We start from the raw sequence: 19188 nt of genomic DNA on the forward strand, positions 1-19188 counted from the left end.
GCACCTATGCGAGCACGATTCGACGCGACTTTTAGTCTTAAAACGGGCGCTGGCCCGTCGGATGGTTTTTTGAGTCGTATTAGACTAAAAGTCGCGTATCATCTAATGTGAACAGCTCCATATAAAGTGTATGGTGACCAGAGCATTCGACTTTTAGTCTTATGCGACTTACGACTAGTGGGAACGGGCTGTGACTATACTAGGCTATAAAATTGACTTCTGGCCAACCTATTTGTCGGGAACTATACATACAACCTATTATATTTCACGACATCAGCTGTGATGAGGTTCTACTAGTGATTAACAGCTGTCATCGTGTTGTGTCCACGTCGTTGTTCGCTAGAGTCAGATCATGTAACCAACGGTTTATGACGCCGTTAGCTCAAAGCATCATGACATTATCTTTTATCTAATAAAACAGTATGGAATTTATACTTGTCGTGCAAAATAGATTATACGTTCAGTATTGTACATTGAGTAAAAAATTACTTCTTTCAAAAGGAGTAACACCTTGAAAGAACCTCAGTATAGTCTTCATTTATTCGTGGCTAGGCTTAGGTTCCAATTGAATAATTGTCGAACAAACGCCCAATGTCCAACAAAAATTACGCAGTAAACCCATCTGCCATCATCCATCCATTAATTGAATCTCTCATTAAAACTGATACATATTATTATTGCCGTACTATTCGTTGTCTTAGTTATCTTCTCTCTAGACGATCAAAAATAATTCACCAATAATTGAACCATTAATGTATAAAATTATCTCAATAAATAAACATTCAGTTAAACTCGCTGTTAGAATCAAAAATATCAGGAAAGTCTTTTGATGTCAGATACTTACTATACGAAATAAGGAAAATACAAATAATATAAATACATATTGTTACTTAAGCAATTTGTCACAACATGACATGAGGAAAATATATAGTTTACATTCAGGAATATTAGTTACTTTCGTTAGATTAGTATTTCCCCTTTTTTAAATTAATGTTTGTTACTGATCCTTTAAATCATTAATATAATTGTTTTTGTTGTTTGTATACAAATACAATTTGTAAATTGCAAATACCACTTTCGCAAGTATAAAAGGCGCTATATTCGACAAATTATTAACTTTCAATTTCTCACTTGGCAGTCTCTTATTGGCTTATTCATGATTAGTAGAGTGGAGTAAGTAATATTGTTATGAACATTTAAATACGATAAAATGGATTACTTAAATGTGTAGTAGGTAGATATTCACGAAAACCCAAAATGAACATGCGTTGTTAGTCACTGAATTTATTGTGTCACACACATTCACACCTGTCGTGCACTCCTTAACAAGATTCTGCATATTAAGATTATCAATTTTATAACAACTTTAGTTATGAATGTAACTATTTATATAAGACATTGGAAGTACTTTCATAAACTATTAGAACTATAACTGGGCACATTCTTGTATAAATTTGTTTTAGTCAATTGGGTTAGTTCTATGAGACTAGACCATATTGATTGGAAAATATCAAAAGAGAATTAGTGGCCGTCCATATATCGTCAAGAGTTAAGGTTAATGCTGTTAATGTTTATCGTAAAATGGAGTATTTGAATGCGATAAAGTTCGTCGAAATCTGGCTGCTTACGCTTACAACCTTAGTCGACAGTAAATCTTAGCATTATATAAGCTCTCCTGCATGCCTTGATAAAGTTGCTACGCTAAGCCTAATACATAACAGCCAGAGACACTTTCCAATTTTGAAATCAAGAGAAGTTACAAATCTTCATTCAACATCTAAATATTTCTATCAGCTGCTCTCATTTTCATATGTATCAAGTGCAAGTTTTATCCTGACTTATTTCATTTGGAAATGAGAGCCGTTTGGCGTTACGCGTATAACTGGTTAGCACACACACACCGGACGATTCAAAACGTATCTTATATTTAATGTTGACTATCTGTAATAATAGGAACGACTCATGTATGAATTCGGACATATACCCAAGTAATCATTAGAATAAGGGCATGATTTTTTCGTGTTTCAAAGCCGGTAATCCTCACTAACAAATAAACTCGTAAATCCATTAAATGACATGACACGACAATTATTGTATTCAAAAATATTATAAGAGAAGTAAAGCCAGATCAAAATTTATGTCGGGATATCGAACGATTAAGCCGCCATTTTGTAATGAACTTAGTATTATGTATGAATGCAATTTATGCATACAGTAGACTTGATAATGAGATGACAAAGTCGAGCCACTTAATCGTTCTTCAAAGAAATTTAACGTCTTAAGCAGAACTATTTGATGAAGTTATGAATATGAAAGTTGGAAAGTCATGTGTACAAGAATTTGCACTGTCATTCTTTACTATATTCGTAATATTTCTATAAATTAATAAATTTTAATAAATAAATTTTACTGAATAAAGGTTGTTGAACAAAATATCAGCGCTGTCTTTAGAATAAAAAGTTAAAGCTATTATGAAATAAATCGACACCTACACAATTGATTTCACGTTGAAAATGTTTTACACCTAATAAGGTTTATTTACCGTTTACTTTAAATAGAACGAGCGCAAATTAAATTTGGCTGTTGTCTGCACGGCTCGCTGCAGTAACCATGTTACCGGATCACGACGAATTGGGACACGTTACCGTGTTTATGTTGACGACTGGCTAACGTTAAGCTCTATATTAACAAGCATTTAAAGATGTGTAAATATGTGTGACAACTAAACATCCAAAACTCATAAATAAAGCTTATTTGGAGCGTTTCATTGTTTTTCTTGATTGTCATTGTAATTTCTTTAAGAATTTTCAATCATGCATTTCTTCGCAAAGAAAGCAGATAAATATACTATTTAATAGAGTTTCATTTGACGCCTCAGGCAAAGAAAGAATGGATTATTATCTATTATTGGCTTTTTTCAATTACTTTCTGTTAGCTGAAGGCAAATTAGGTATTCTCTTGTTATTGGTAATTCTATATTCATGGTTTTAAATTATATCTATAAGATGGATTTGCATTCACATTTATGAATTAACATGTATTATGTGTATTAGTATATTCGTCGAAAAAGGTAGCATTTTAAGTAGAAGGTACATATTACAGTACATTATGAATCATATCGTCATACTCAATTCTTATATTATTTTATCATTACTTTATCACATTATTAAAATATATTGTGACGTTTACAAATTAGTATTAATTATAATGTTTCACGCAAACAATCATATATATTTTTTTCAAAAGTAGTACATTAACAACCGAACCCAATAACCTATCTCAATCCATAATCCACCATCTGAGACAGTAACCTTAATCCAAATGTTGTAACAAGTGAACAAATAACCAATCGACGGATTGTAATCTCCATCTGTCGATACAATCTATCCATGAGAGGTCGTATCGGTGTCTGAGGATAGACCTTTGTATGAAAATGACAGCTGACGTAAGCTCGATTTCAACAGTTAATTATTTTAACAGATTTGAACTTATACCAGTTTTTTAAATAATTAAAAAAGTACGCTTTTATTTACTTTATTTGATTTATATTGATTATCAAATATGAGTGAAAACTCGGTAAAATGGAACGACCAAGAGCTTTTTATCCGTCGCCAAAATTAGATTGTCTTCGTAGGGTTTGTTTATTGGGATGCAGATAGGAGATCGATCGACTGCCACGGTCTGATCTCAGATTGTTTTCAAACTGAGATTGTGGACTGATTATTGGGTTCGGGCGCAAGTTGATTTTTAAAAACTATTTGGTACATTATTATAAACCTTGATTCCCATACAAAAGGTGTTTTTCCTCTACAATTTCAGATAAATTTTTAGCATAACCAATTTCTTAGACAGTTGACCATTCCCATTGACTTAAAAATATTTATGTTTTAGTGAACGTATAAGGACATTTCTAGAATCTAGAATATACACACAGGACAGGAAGAGATACAATTTTTATTTTTTATCTACATAGATTAGCGATTAATTAACATACGATCGTCTATTAATTTTTAAATACGAATCGTTACATCGACTAGTCTAGTCGATCAAAATTATTTTAGGAGATAGTAATGTTTTAATAATGTCAACATAGACATAATTCATTCAAAACGCAATTAGTACTATTTTATATACGTTACCCATATATCAGATATTGCTACAACTCAACATTACTAATTAATTTATTAATTAAACTCGCTTTATGTAACAGATTTACTTATGTAAATCCAATTGGATTTTTTTTTATACATATGTATCTTGCTCTCTGTAAACTTAGTGTAATTACATTTATCAATAAAAATAGAATACCTTTAGTAAATAGTTTCCAGGCACAACTAATAACAATAAAATTAGAAAAAACAGTATGCTTCAAAATAAATTATCAAATTTTTGTCCTGAATTACACGTGAATTACGTGCACCGGTTAGTGTTAAATAGTCCCAAACATATACTCGGTCCACAAACTTGGACGTTATCCAAATAGATTTTATAGACTCCTAAATTGTGACATAATTTTTTATGAAGAAGTCCTAGATTCTGAATAGACTAATCCTCGGCGATCTTTTATTTATTTCATTTTTTTTGGTTTGTTTATGATCAAAGTCACAATTATTTGAATGAATAACTAGATTTCAAAGAAAAATTAACTGCCTACAACGTACAAATACTTGAACTAGAAATCCTTGTCGCATTATATATATTTTTCAGTTTTTATTTATTTATTATTACCTCTATGGGGAACTATGTTGAATGGTTGTGACCTTCTCCTTTTTCCATTAATATTATGTACTAAAAGTATTTTGAGATAAGCGTACGGATAGATCTTCTTTCACTAGAAATTTGCTGTCATTCATACATCATAAAAAAGAGATTTGACTTCCCAAAGTATTAGATCTACGTATTAGAGTAATCATTGATAAACGCAATAGGGACCTTGTTAGTACCTTCCAAATTATCAAAGGATGCCGCAAACTGTTTTGTTTCACTCCTTCCTCAGCGCACAAATTGGACTAAAATTAACTTCTAGAGTATGTTATAGGAACCATACTTATACATTTTTACTATACCTCATTAAAAATATATAGTTCCGCCCATGATAAATATATTATTATGAATAGGCTAAGAAATATCTCGTCACCTGAATATCCGTAGCCTGCCCAAGCCTGGATTATTTCGGCAATGTAGAAATTATACCCATATCTTTATTTAGCCTAAACTTCAGCTTTTCCTCGATAGAGATACGGCGATGACTTCTTTTAAACGCCGACCAGATTTCATCCATCAGGTGTTTCAATTCGAGCTTGCATTATTTTTATCCCCATTACAACTACAAAACTTGCTTAATATACGTGCTTTTAACGTAAAACGTATGTACTTACGTAATGTAACCTATATGTCCTAGTGGATCTGGCTTTACACTTTTTGCTTAGCTATAACTTACTTTTCATTGTAAAGTTTTTATTAAGTATAGATTAAGCTTTTGACCGTTACATATAAGTTTAAATGTATATTCTATATTGAACAAATCTATAGGCGCAAAAAAAATTTGCGATTTAAAAAATAATTTGCTCAAAATTCAAACAAATTATTAACTTACCATCAACCAGCCATACATCCTGAGTGGCACTTACACAAAACTTTCACCGCGTTTTAAGCACAAAATGAAATTTATCAATTATCAACCTTCAAAAGAAATTACTATTATCGAGTTCCGTCAATTAATGGAGCAGAGGCGGTTAGAATTTGAATTTTCCCTTTGGCGGGAAAGGGGAGGAAAATCGTAAGCCTCCATCCGCTTCTTTCGGCCAACGTTTCGTACTGAGGGATCGCCAATCTGACGATAGTGATGCGTCGATCTATCGACTGTGTTGATAACGCGAGATGAGAGATCATATAAAGATGCACTCACTTCGGACACAAGCCAGCAAGTACTACTTATATGAACCTACTTAGGATGTAGGTAATACTTATTATTTAGTTCCCAAATATTCTTTTTCCTGATTAAATACATATCGTGTAATGACATAATCTGGTGGCCTTTTAATATATTTTGCAATATATTTAATATATTGCAAAATATATTAAAAGGCCACTAGATCCAGTGTTTCATTCCTAGCATGACCTAACTCAATAACTTTTCAAAATTAATTTACTAGAGATACTAATTAATAGAGTAATAATCTCTCTGTATCTCTATACATAACTAATTATTACTTATTAAAGTATCGTTTGATCCCATCGACTCTCGTCTTCCCTAAATTCCTGGTTTCTATCCGTTGGTGAGCACATTGGCTGATGCTGCGCATGTGCGAGCGATGTTTTTCTCAACTAAAAACTTGAATCGTCTTTACATACGTCGTAAGCTCGATTCATTGGCGAAATGAAGAGGAATATTGACATGGAATTCACGCGGCTCCATTGCAACCACACTCCATGGTTTCCCCTTGCGCCATCTAATTTGAAACCATATAACACAGTACAGGGTGGTTTTATAGGCCTAATAAAATCTGTTTATGTCTTGGGACAATTCAGTTTTATTTTAACACAATTAAACGGTGTCACAATTTCCTTTTACAAAGATTTCCAGATGTGACGCTTTTATCTGTAAATCAAGAGATATCTAGGCTTCTTTAAGTTAAACTGAGGTTAAAATTAAAGTTAAGAGATACTACGATCACATTTAGGTATAGAAATAAGACCCTCAAAGAAAAATCTTAAATATCAATAAATCAGCACCTACACATTACATTTCATTTAGGCAGTAGACATAGTAAGTAGCAAATGGTACATACAAAGGTACTTTATTTATCAGTATGTACTACTTTTTATCTAAATTCTATAAAATTAAACTTGCTTTACTATATATAATACGCAGCTTACAATCAATTTGCGTGTCGCGTTCGAATCGTTAGTCGCTATCTTCAGTTGTACTGTGGTCGTTACGGAAAAACCGATAGACACACCCCTCTGGCCGAGAAATTTTCCACTAAGTAATGGGTAAATGTTTTGCAAAACGATTAAGAAACGATTAACGGATGGACGCGAGAGTAATTGTAGTATTATTTTATTTCTTCCAATTTTTTTATAGGTATTCATTTCCTGATTTACGGATAATAGACAATGAAAGTCATACCAATATTGTTTAGATATACGCCAAATTTAACCGTGTCTTGCCTCACTGTGGTGTTGCATATCACACACATATACTTACCTACCTACGTAACTTCGTTTATTTTAGTTTCGACCCATACCAGTAACCACGATCAATGTGTATTTTTGTACGGCATTCCTATTCCAATAACAGGCGCGACAAAACACTCTTTGTTTGACCAATATCAATAATACTGAAGCACCTAGATGGAGGAACGGGAAGAAAGAAACAGCAACATCTAATTTTATAGTCGATTTATTTATATTAAAAAATCACATATCGATATAAAACTAAGATACTAAGTGCAATATGACAGACATATATGTAATGACTTTAATCAATGAATGCCTCATACAAGATAAAACCTTTCATACATTTCCTGCTTTCTAGACTAAAAATACTATAATGTCGTCTTATTTAGCCAAAAGTACTAATTTTCATAATTAAGTATTTCAACTTCTTGAAATAAGGATTTATTTATTTTTATCAGGTATTCCTTGAATATAAACCATATTTTATTTATATATCGCTCACATAAGATTTTTTTTTTATAAATAGAGTCTTAAACAAGTCTTACAAGGCCGGCAACGCCCTAGCGAACTTTCGCCCTATAAAAAAGTATGTACTGAAAACCGAGTGTAAAGCTAAAATGGAAATTAATGTTTAAATAAAATCTTCAATACGATCTTATTAATTATCAAAGTTACAGGAGTATGCTTTACTAGTATCAGATCTACGAATAACAACCTCACTATGAAAACGAACTATCAATTACAAAAAAAAACTTAAATAATTAAAAAGCCATTTCAAATCTTATTTATATCTTCTTTCTGCGTTTCTCGGGCGTGGTCTGGAACAGCGCTTCGTCAGCGCGAATGAGGCGGTTCACGGCTCGACTCAGGGAGACATCTGTCAATGCGATATATAACCTTACTGAACTAATGATATGGTAAACTCCTTAAAACGACAAAAATCGACTTTGGTCTCTCCATGACGTCAACAAATCTGCAGTCACATCGGTCAATATACTGTATTTGATATTAGTGATCGAGTCTAATGATATGTCGACGAGAACTTCATATCTGGATTTTTACAAAAATATTTGTGTCCTCTTCATTTAAGATATGATAATATGCTAAAAATATAATATTTATGCTTCATGTGCGCCCTGCATATATATATTTTACTTAATACATAGGGTAAATGAATTCGCTTAGATACGTGTATGATATGAAGAGATGTATGGTAAGTAGAATGTATGAGTTTTAATCACAGATGATAATTAAATGAAACAAACAATTCACAAAAAATATGTTTAATGTGAGAAAAATTCAACAGTCCACTTACTTAAGTATCAAATGTAAATAAGATAAATATACAAATGTATAATATTAATAAGTTAATACTTATGTAATAGATTACAACTAGCCTAACCGTAATTTGAACACGTGTAAGTCTCATAAACCATATTCATCCCGGACCCTTTGCTCCCAAAAATCTATCCAAAACCCATTCATTCATCTAAAACATTTGTCTAACATCGAGGCAAATACAAAATTGTGAATTTTATTTGTTCCCTTTTACCTCGAAGCAAACGGAAATAAATTAATAAAATATGATTAAAATAAATACAGGAATATCCCGTTGTCCTGACATAATCTCTATATAACTTTTGTCAATGAAGATAAATATTTTTATAATTTAATGTTTTACGCCTAGTTAATAATTTATTAATTAAATAAGTCTTCTATTTAAGTACGAACTATGGTATACGCAGAGTATTCTGACAAACTATTTGGTATGTGTGTATGTATGTCTACCAACCGGGCGTGGTGTTGGCGAGTCGGCGCATGCGTCTCGTGTTCCTGTCCTGGTCTCGGATCTTCTTCTCCATCTCGGCGTTGGTGAGCGTCTCCAGGTGCGGAGCCCACACCTCGGCCTCCGACGGCTGGCGATATGGCGTCTGAAAAGAACGACGCTTAAACACCAGTGCAGTGGTAGAAAGCACATCTAAAAATCCATGGCATCGCAACAACGAAATACCTCGACGGTCGGCAGAGCTTCGTTGAAGCCGTAGGTGCGTTGGTGCCACCCGAGTTGGCCTCTCACGCTGTAAGCGATGCCCGTCACGAACTCCCCGCCGAGGCCCAGCTCTGCGCAAAGTTTCATCGCAAACTGTTCAGGATTATTCTCTTTTTCTGACATGTCCCACTCCACCTGAAATGTGTGTCGATTAAAGACTTCTCCATTCCTCCTCAAATATCGATCGGCCGATCGTGGAATATCGTACGTACGGTGTCCACCAAAGATGTGTTGCCGACGTGTATGTTGAGCTTGATGATGACTCTCTGGTCGGTGGCCTCTTCCAGTATGGCGGGTGGCTCGCTCGGAAACGCCTCGATCTGCTGTTTGATAGAAGTGGCGATGGCCGGAATGAAAGTACTAGTGTTCAACTCTAAGTCATCGCAGAGAACCTCCGCGAATTGTTCTGGTGTAATTATTGATTCTGAAAGAAAAATTATTTATGAGTACAAAATTGATTCCTCACGTTTCTCACATGACAGGGTTGGATAGATTTACTTTCTTTAGAATTATTAATTTACTATAATTCTTTAGCAAGTGGTGTAAACTCAGTAGTCAATAGTCAGTACTGTGATCTAACCTAAACAAGCCTGAGTAATTAATTCTTCCTATGTGCACTAATAATTTTGCTTGCATGGTGAAGAAAAAACAGCTTGGTGGGTTGCGGCCAAAGGCATGGAAGGTTGACCGCTGGTCGGCCTATATTAACAATGAATCGGTGAAAATTTATCCATGAATCGGACAATATTATATAATTTTTCCTTCTCTAATGGCCTTCTTCGATGTCTGCTTTTCAAGCTGCAAAACTTTCTTATTAATCTTAACAACTTAGTAATACCATTTTTATTCCATGTAAAAGTATCTCTGAGCTTCTGTCCTTCAATCTCCATGTCCAGTCTAATGGGCACCAGAATCTGCTTCTGTGATGCGTTTTCCAGCATTGCTGTCATGTCGGTGTCATCAAAACAGAGAGGGAACGTGCGCACCTAGTAGCAAAACACACTCATAAATAAGTCATACTTAGGTATATAGAAATTGGATTTAAGCTTTTATTAATCTAAATAAGTCTCTTATATATTTTTTATACAGAACTGGACAGAGGTTGGCCGCAATACCACCAGGAATTCGGCCAGGAGTGCCTATTTAAATGAACTCATGTTTATTGCCACTTCGTTCTTCCACCTTTAGGGAAGGTTGATGGAGAAGATTCTAGACGGCAAGGATTCCCTTCTGTCACTGTTTTCACAAGAAACTATCCATATGTGGAGAGCGGCACTTGGCGGTGGCTTAAAGTATCAGGTGAAACTCCAGCTTGCTACTAGACAAGCGTAATTTTAATAGAGATGAGATCAATTAGTGTAATTCCAGGAAGCATTCTCCAGAGTTGTGTAAACTATTGAAGACTGCAAGGATGAACTGTACTGAAAAAAAAGGACTGAAAACTGAACAGTGATGGTCAGCTCAAAAAGACAAGAAGCTTAGATTCAACAAGTGAATCGTCGACTTTAATTTATTTATCCCAGCACTCAATAGCTCTCAAAGGCATTTAGATAACTTGGTAACATCGGCCCAGACTTGAGGATTGATGAGCTGTTCTAATGTCGAGAACTGTCGGACTTTTTTTTTTTTTTTTTTAAATTCTGCATATATTGTCTTTTGCCAATATATCAAGATTTTCCCAGCCCAGGTCTTAGAATGAATTATTCTTGCTTCTTTCTCTGCGTGAATTAACTTCCAAAAATTGAAGGTAACTTCAAGCAACTGGAGGTGGTTCGCTATTTCAAAAAAAACATCACTTAAACGGAAGGTGTTGCTAATTCATAACAACTCATTCAGATTGAATGTCGTATCATGACGCTCTAGCACTAAATAAATATCTTTCATAATACATATATTTTAACATGTCATTAATATGTATTTAAAGAGGTCAAATTAGTTATCAATAGAACATATAGTACAAACCTTCTTATTGTGAACTCTTGTTCTACTGATAGGAGTAGCCTGTGGCACTGCATCCAAATGTGATGAGTTGGGCATGACCGGAAGCCATGAAGGATTATGAGGCTTCTTACTTTTGCCCTCTCTTGGAGTGGCCATTTCTTGACTGACTGATACAGCCTTATATCTATCAAATATAAAAATTAATCATTAGAAAATCCCCAATAATCTTAAAAGGTTTAAATCCTTTATATTGTGTTGTGTTGTAAGATAAATTTACTTCTCATCATTTCCTTCAATAATATCTTCAACTTCCGAAGCTTTAAGCAAAGAGACAGAACTGGATAGAACATGAGGTCCCAGGCCATTATCAACTAGTCTCTTTCTTTCCTCGTTTGTCAGAGTTCTTCTGGCCATGCCAGGATACTTTTTGTAGAGAGAACCTCGGAATAACCGAAGATAATTTCCAACCTGTAATTTGAACACATTAACATGTGTGATTTATTGAAACTAAAATGAAAAATAATCTAATTTTTGGAAGTTTTTAGCATACCTCTGAGCCAACACAGTAGAAGTCACCCCCTTCTTCTATTTGGAAACTTATAGGCTTATCGCCGTATGTTCTTAACGCCATGATTGCTGTGTTTATTTATTTTGATTTATAATACATAAATGTTACTCTTTAATAATTTGTAAGTTTCGCCTGCTAGATGCTTCGTCGATTCGTTTGTAATTTGTATACTTTTTCACAATCAAGTATCAACGCTCATTCCGAATGTCAAATTTCAATGCCCATAGTTCTAACCTGTCATTTAAAGTTATCATACTTGATATTTGACACTTAGCGACCGTAACTTAAACGGTTTCCCATTGAAGCTGTCAATAGTCATTTTAGCAAATGATAAATCTCGTAATCTGTGCAGTTAACTTTTCTCCTCCGTGTTGATAGGGTTACGCCGCGTGCTCCAGTTGTTGTTTAATACGACATAAAACTGGAACTTTTCGATTATGTCTTCTAAGACGGGAAATTTCAAAAATCCTTTCTCCAGACCATGGATGACGGAAACTGGAGCAGCGGCAGCGGCAGGAAGTGGTTCCATTGGATTGAAAGGAGTAGTCGCTGGCGGAATAACTGGTGGCATTGAAATTTGTATTACATTCCCGACCGAATATGTAAAAACACAACTACAATTAGACGAAAAAGGTCAGCTTTTAAACTATAAAACATGGACTTTTATTCATAAATTTGTATTTTATCAACTTAATAATATTCGTATAATCCCTTATCTGATGGTATAATATACCTAATGCAAGAATTTTTTGTTCCAAAAATAAAATCTTAAGTTCGGTGTTTACGTCATTGGCCAGCGTAATGTTAAGTAAATATATTTTTATTCAGTTGTAGTTTGGCGGCGGAAACGAATATATTTTCTTATAAGAATCTGGTCTCGGCCGTGAATTTGTTTACGAGGTTACATTAGCACAATTTACAATCGGGCGTCAAGTCGCACTTGTAAAATAATACTCTATTTAACATGGACTTTGCTCGGCTAACGACGAATAAACGGCAATTAAATTGGAAACTATCCTCAAGGATATTGTTAGCATTAATTAATTTGTTTTCACAACAAATGTTTGCAATGATTGACTGTTACTTTGGCCAACAACTACTATTTGAATGAAGAAAAATTTATTTCAAAATCTATCTATGATATTTTATCATTAGATAATTTGACTAAGACTGGGCAATATGAGTTTCTGCATATTTCCACTATTTATTATGTTCTTTCTTTTTATCCACTCTTTACAAAATAATGTAATATACATTTTCCTTCTTTGAATTATTTTAAATGTGTTTTGTAACTGAAGATGTTATCACTACATGGTGTGATTTTAGATATAGATATGAATATACACGGTACGTAATATTATCTTGATACGAGTTTAACACTACTAAAATTGTTAATTATGTTCGACTGATACATTTCCATGTTTAATATTCTAAACAAATTTTAATTATATTTTGTACTGAGCTTAAAAAGTAAGGGTGACATTCAAAAACTAGACTTATCGCGTAATTCAACAGACGTTACTTAGCGCTAAGTATTAGAATTTGACCCGTACCGTATATTATCTAAGTTTACACAAGCAAAGCACGAGTTCAAGCAGCTAAATACGTTTTATGCATAAAATTCAAATAGATTAACACTGCTGTTCATTTTCGTATGATTACGAAAACGCCAATTTGCTAATCGTATCATTACAGTATTGTTTGTCCAGCAATTTCGAAACAAATCCAATCATAAGTTTTTATTTGTTCAGTGATAATGAGTTCCCAAACACTCAAATACTTTGATAAAAATTTCGACTTATCTAATAATACGATTGGCATCTATAGGTAAATGTGTTTGTTGCTAAAGCACTGTCAAACGATTTCAATATTAAAATTAGGTATAAGACCGAGTAATTATTACAAATTAGATCAAAGTCATAACTTTCATGCTATAACTCATTTTCAATAAATATTTAGGTTGATTTATAAAACCAATTCATTTTATAATGGCATCGAAAAATACGCTTATCTACTCTATTTAGGATTTGTAAAGAACTTACGTATCATGCATAGCAAGTGACGATGTACGTAACTTTTAAAGAATATTTCGTAAGATATAACATAATATATCGAATATATAGTAACGTCAGGAAAAACAGTCCTAAACAAATATATACCGAATATTAGAGCTATTGAAATTTCAGCTAGAGACAAGATAATCTTGTTTGTATTATTAAATTTTATTATGTAACAAGGAGAAGTAGGTGCGAGTGGTAATTCGGCGGCTGACCCCAGGGTAACTTGACCTAGAAATTAGTTTTAGCGCTCAGTTCGATAAGGCGAGTACGAGTGTGGCTTTTTATTATAGGTACAAAGAGCTTAACAGAATCTAGTTGAAATTCAATTGAATCATTACGTTTCGAAATAATATATCGGTAATATGTTATTAACGAGGAAGTTACAGACGATCTTAAAAACATTTATTCATTTATCACTTTCAAACGTTGAAAGTTCACAGAAACAGAGCTATACCTTGGACAAAATTATATTTATCATAATTATATTAAAATTCGACTCTTGGAGTAGCTGAAGGCCGCATCAGCTAGTTCAAAATAAAAATTCTAACGTAACCTTTGCGATCAAATCGGAGAAATAAAACAACAAGAACTTCTATTTTTACAGACAATTTATTTTGGGGAACTATCCCACGCAAGCGAAACAAAAATGTATTGCGCAAAGACAATTTGTACCTATCTAATAAATATATCAATTATCACATATTTAGCGCGATTCAAATACCAAGTGAAAAATGATCTAGCTATGGAGTTATTATTTGATTTATTTATGTAAGTTTTCTGTAAGTTATGTAAACGCTGAATGATCACGGACTTTACTGGGGTTGGGTCAAGATCCTCAAGAACTATCGAGTAGACTAGCTCTTCACTAGCTTGAGAGTCTATTTATCTTTGAAGAAATTGAGAGCAAGAATGAATACTTATTTCGAAAAATTACCATCATATTTTAATTTGAAGGGATACGTAAATAACTATTCAGGTCCAAGGATTATCTAACTTTAAAAACCTCTTATTTCCTCTTACAGGTGGAACCAAAAGGTACTCGGGTATAGTTGACTGCGTCCAAAAAACTGTCAAGGGTCATGGTTTTCTCGGCCTCTACCGTGGTCTCAGCGTGCTTCTGTATGGCTCTATACCAAAATCTGCCGTCAGGTAAGTCCAACCATTTTACAGCAAGCAAGCCGGAGGGTTAAGTATTTTATGATACGAGTGTGTTTTGAATGGAGCAATAGGGAAATACAAACATGGCATGCATTTCATGATTTATACACTATAACTGGCCCCTTTTTGTCATTTTGTGTTAATACGCCCCGAATATAAGAATATTAAGCTAGTTGCTGCTATATCCATAAGCTACTCAAGTTCTCAATATGTCACCTTATATATTATTACATTTACTTTTTCAAATGCCGCTCCCATTCTACTGTATAAAATAAATACCATTTAACTTTATTTATGTAATATAACTTTACATAAGAATGCTAAACGAATATGAAAGGGTGTTATTTTACGCACACGGAAATTTTATAATCGTCGCAAAAAAAAATAAAAAAAATGAAGTGTGCATAATATATTATTGTGACGATAGATTACGTAACTGGTTACTTCAATATTAACCGGCTTGTAATATATTACACATACCCGTGTTTTGGCCCTGGACGTGTACTTTATATAAATATTTCTCCACTGTGAAATAAGAGTATGCAGAAAAAGAACGTATGCAGCTTATTTTCATAACACGAAACCTTATGTGGAGCAATTAAATAATTAAGTGATAGGGAGATCATTGAGTCATGTAAGATAGTGTTTTAATCAATAGTCAATGACATTCCGGTCGTACGCGTACAAAGTATATATTAACAACACAAAGCCACGAAAATTAGAAGACCCCGAAGCAAACCTTTATAATTTGTCAAACTCAGGCTTGTTCTTTCTTATGATGGATTTTTTTATTACAATGTAAATCAAGTAACTTAGTCATGAATATCCCGATTCAACATCATTTTATATTATATAAGTTGTGGGACGGTTATGACAATTGAATAATATTGAGGTAATTCTTCGTTTTTCATTTAAAATTGTATAACGAAATATATACAATTACGTAACTTATTTATCCCACATCCCTGCGTCATCGGGTCACTGACTTGTTTATTTAATTAAAAATTGCTAAATATATTAAATCGAGTCTACGAAAATCCTCGTGTAAACGCGGATTTTCTGAATATTATCCTAAGTTTTACTTTATCAAGAAGAAACAAATTAAATCTCCTAAAAACTACAGAAACCACATCGAATGGAATGTCAACTATCATAGGGCATTCACGATATCCACAGATTCAAATATATTATAATAGACTTACGGATAACGAACATCGTGGTTTTAAGGTGATAACTGATAATGGTTGCGTGTCTGAAGTCTGTAAACAATTGTCGTATTGTGTGATTTGAGTCCGCGACATAACTGGAATAGAAATTTGTATCGATTCCAGATTCGGAGTATTCGAACAAGCGAAGCTTTATATGGTGAATGAAAATGGTACTCTATCAAACTCGGGGAAGCTGATGTGTGGTCTGGCAGCTGGTGTCGCCGAAGCTATCTTCGCAGTCACACCCATGGAGACTGTTAAGGTCAAGTTCATCAATGACATGAGGATGGAAAAGCCAAGATTCAAAGGATTCTTTCATGGCGTACGAACGATTGTGCGTGAGGAAGGTGAGTGAATAAGAAAATTTTACAACAATTTTTCTTACAAATCCGCTATTATTAACTGTAATCCTCTTAGCCGTATTGGCAGTAATAAAGATGCAATAATAAAAACGATAACGGTTTTGGCAGACAATTTATTATTATAAAAAGTTGCATTTCCCTTATGTTTGAATCAAATCATGTATTGAAACAGAAAATGTTTCCGTCCATAAAATGGTAATTAATAATTAGTAGTCTAATGTCTTTTTAATGATTTTGCCAAAGAAACAAACAAGTAAACGTTGTTATACAAATAAATAGTGTTAATGTCATTCTTTTATATTAATTCGGTTGATCTCGTCACAACTTCGAAAGTGTGGTCATTTTTTCTTTCATTTAAATATAAAATGCTAATTCGTATTTGGTAAAAAAACATTTGAAAATTGATTATTTTAAAAACTTTGATCGTATCGAAAAGGTGACACGATCAAGAGACGCAACGTCTTAGATAAGATTTAGCGAATCTTTTGAGCTCTCGCTAAAGTCCCTATCTATTATACCTATATACCTCCTTAAAAGGTGGTTAATTGCTTGAATGCTATGATTGAGTTTGTGTCCTTGGTGAATGTGTTAGAGAGAATTTACAATTAAGCCGAACCACTTCAATATGAAAACTTTTCAGGCGTGGGCGGCGTATACAAGGGTGTGTCGGCGACGATAATGAAGCAGGGCAGCAACCAGGCCATCAGGTTCTTCGTGATGGAGTCTCTCCGCGATTGGTACAAGGGCGGGGATAGGGACAAACACGTGCCCAAGTACATCGTGGCGCTGTTCGGTGGTGTCGCCGGTGGGTATATTTGTCGTCTACCATGTGATCTTAGATTCGCATTCGCATTTCGACAATTGCGAAAAAAGAGCGAACCGGGGCAGACGCAGAAAGGTGTCCGTGCTATGTCTCACGTTATTAAAAAAAAGAAAACCGTAAAGAATATACAATCAATTTAATAGTGGTAAATATTTATAGTTAAATACATATTGTGGTATGATACGAATCCGGAACAAAGACGTGGTCAATGTCGAATATGAGGAAAACTATAAAGAATTTACATTTCCATACATTTTATGCCTCTTCATGATTCATGCGTTAGTAAGATAAGCGTTACACGTTATCTCACAATTAAACATTAATAAGCCAATTCCGTAGACTTACTCTTTGAGCTGTTCTGCTCGTTACAAACATTTTAGTGCAAATGACAAACAAAAACAATTCGCTTCTTTAATTTTAACGAGAGCTGATAGTCCAGTCAGTCAAGACAATTAATTCATTATAATTCCAAAAGTTTTCAAATTTTGATGTAAGGTCGGGAGTGGTATTAAAACAAACTATAAAATTTTGCAACCTGCTCTGCGGTCCGGAACATTGTTAAAAATAAGTTTTGGTCGTGAAAAAAATTCCAAAAGTTCTGCTTATGAGTGCCTATGAGATAAATCCAAATTCGGTTGCATGCATCTGATCATGTTATTGTGTAATCTTAGATTTTTTTTGCATTAAAATAAATAATATTTTATATTATCGTTTCCAGGTGCGACGTCAGTGTTCGGAAACACCCCCATCGACGTGGTGAAGACCAGGATGCAGGGTCTCGAAGCCGCCAAGTACAAGAGCACCTGGGACTGTTTCATCAAGACCTGGAGGCACGAGGGACCCCTCGCCTTCTACAAGGGAACCGTCCCTAGACTCAGCAGAGTGGTGTTCGACGTGGCCATCACCTTCACCATATACGACAGCATCATGGACGTCTTCAACTACGTTTGGAAGTAACGCTTCACGATTCGAAGGTGACTTTTACGTTTGCTTTTGTATTTATATCGAGTTAATTCCTAAATCGAAAGAAGTCGACGTCGCTTTGAGTGAAATATTTAAATGAATGCAATTGTAACTAGAAGAAGCCAAACCTCGGTCGGTTATGTTTGTGGCATTGTATGGAATGTTAAAGTTACCCAATGTATAGATTAAGCTAAACTATGAACCATTTTTAGAGTTCGGTACAAACGTGTTCTTCGCTGAGGTTCATGTATTTTGTATTTCAATGTGATGTTATCGTAAGCTTAACGTTGTGTCAGGGTTTCATTAAAACAGAATTTATTGCATTTCTTTTTCAATGCTTTTATTATATTTTACTGCGTTATTTTTGTATAAAGGTTTATTTTTATATTATTTTTGTGTATTTTGAATCGTCGGCCCCGTTCAGACGAGTAATTTCGGACAATAGAAATCGAATTAGAATCTCTTTCCGTTACGCGCTCTCGAGACATGTTTTATTTATTGACGAATTTATATTTTGACTATATTTTGCATTTGTTTTATCTTCTGTGCATTTTTGGGCTTTTGTTAACTTTTTAAGATCTCTCGAATCCGATTTCACAAAGACCTCGGTGGGCAAATGCTGTCTTCCCTCATCTTTAAATGAACTTCGAGAGATCGAGATGAGACATTCCGTTACGATTGAACCGTTAATGTTCTGGGTTTATTTTTTATGCCTATTTATAATGTTGAATGTTGCGTTTATTTATTTATTGTTATGATTTAAATAAATTGTCAAACAATTGAATTTAAATGGTTTTTTATTTACTGATATCAACCCAAATTTATTATTTTATATTTATTGGAGGATGTGGTTACTATTAAACAACATTTTTT

General features: G+C 33.9%; 3 protein-coding genes across 6 annotated transcripts in view; 1 reads left to right on the forward strand and 2 right to left on the reverse strand.

The window, feature by feature from the left end:
• Positions 1 to 5820, reverse strand: part of LOC125053968 — a 103550-nt gene extending 97730 nt beyond the window's left edge. For all 3 annotated transcript variants that reach the window (XM_047655606.1, XM_047655607.1, XM_047655605.1), the window contains exon 1: positions 5597 to 5820. The gene's annotated coding sequence lies outside the window, so the exon portion shown is untranslated. The remainder of the gene's footprint in view (positions 1 to 5596) is intronic.
• A 1569-nt stretch (positions 5821 to 7389) lies between these two features.
• On the reverse strand, positions 7390 to 11929 carry LOC125053699 (SWI/SNF-related matrix-associated actin-dependent regulator of chromatin subfamily B member 1-A). 2 transcript variants are annotated; one of them, XM_047655196.1, is made up of 8 exons: positions 11724 to 11929; positions 11451 to 11641; positions 11195 to 11357; positions 10071 to 10218; positions 9445 to 9656; positions 9194 to 9367; positions 8975 to 9113; positions 7390 to 8059 (listed from the first exon to the last, which is right to left on the reverse strand). In XM_047655196.1, the coding sequence occupies exons 1-8, from the start codon at positions 11802 to 11804 to the stop codon at positions 7968 to 7970; spliced, it is 1200 nt and encodes a 399-aa protein (XP_047511152.1). In that variant the 5' UTR covers positions 11805 to 11929; the 3' UTR covers positions 7390 to 7967. The 2 variants fall into 2 exon arrangements, with proteins under 2 accessions (XP_047511152.1, XP_047511153.1); XM_047655197.1 differs by lacking the exon at positions 7390 to 8059 and having other exon boundaries at positions 8967 to 9113.
• Positions 11930 to 12086: 157 nt separating this feature from the next.
• LOC125053701 (putative tricarboxylate transport protein, mitochondrial) lies at positions 12087 to 19105 on the forward strand. Its single transcript, XM_047655198.1, has 5 exons — positions 12087 to 12374; positions 14824 to 14950; positions 16291 to 16514; positions 17170 to 17334; positions 18071 to 19105. The coding sequence occupies exons 1-5, from the start codon at positions 12179 to 12181 to the stop codon at positions 18307 to 18309; spliced, it is 951 nt and encodes a 316-aa protein (XP_047511154.1). The 5' UTR covers positions 12087 to 12178; the 3' UTR covers positions 18310 to 19105.
• Positions 19106 to 19188: the final 83 nt, after the last annotated feature.

Source organism: Pieris napi, chromosome 11 (genome assembly GCF_905475465.1).
Source record: "Pieris napi chromosome 11, ilPieNapi1.2, whole genome shotgun sequence".
Classification (NCBI taxonomy): Eukaryota; Metazoa; Arthropoda; class Insecta; order Lepidoptera; family Pieridae; genus Pieris; species Pieris napi.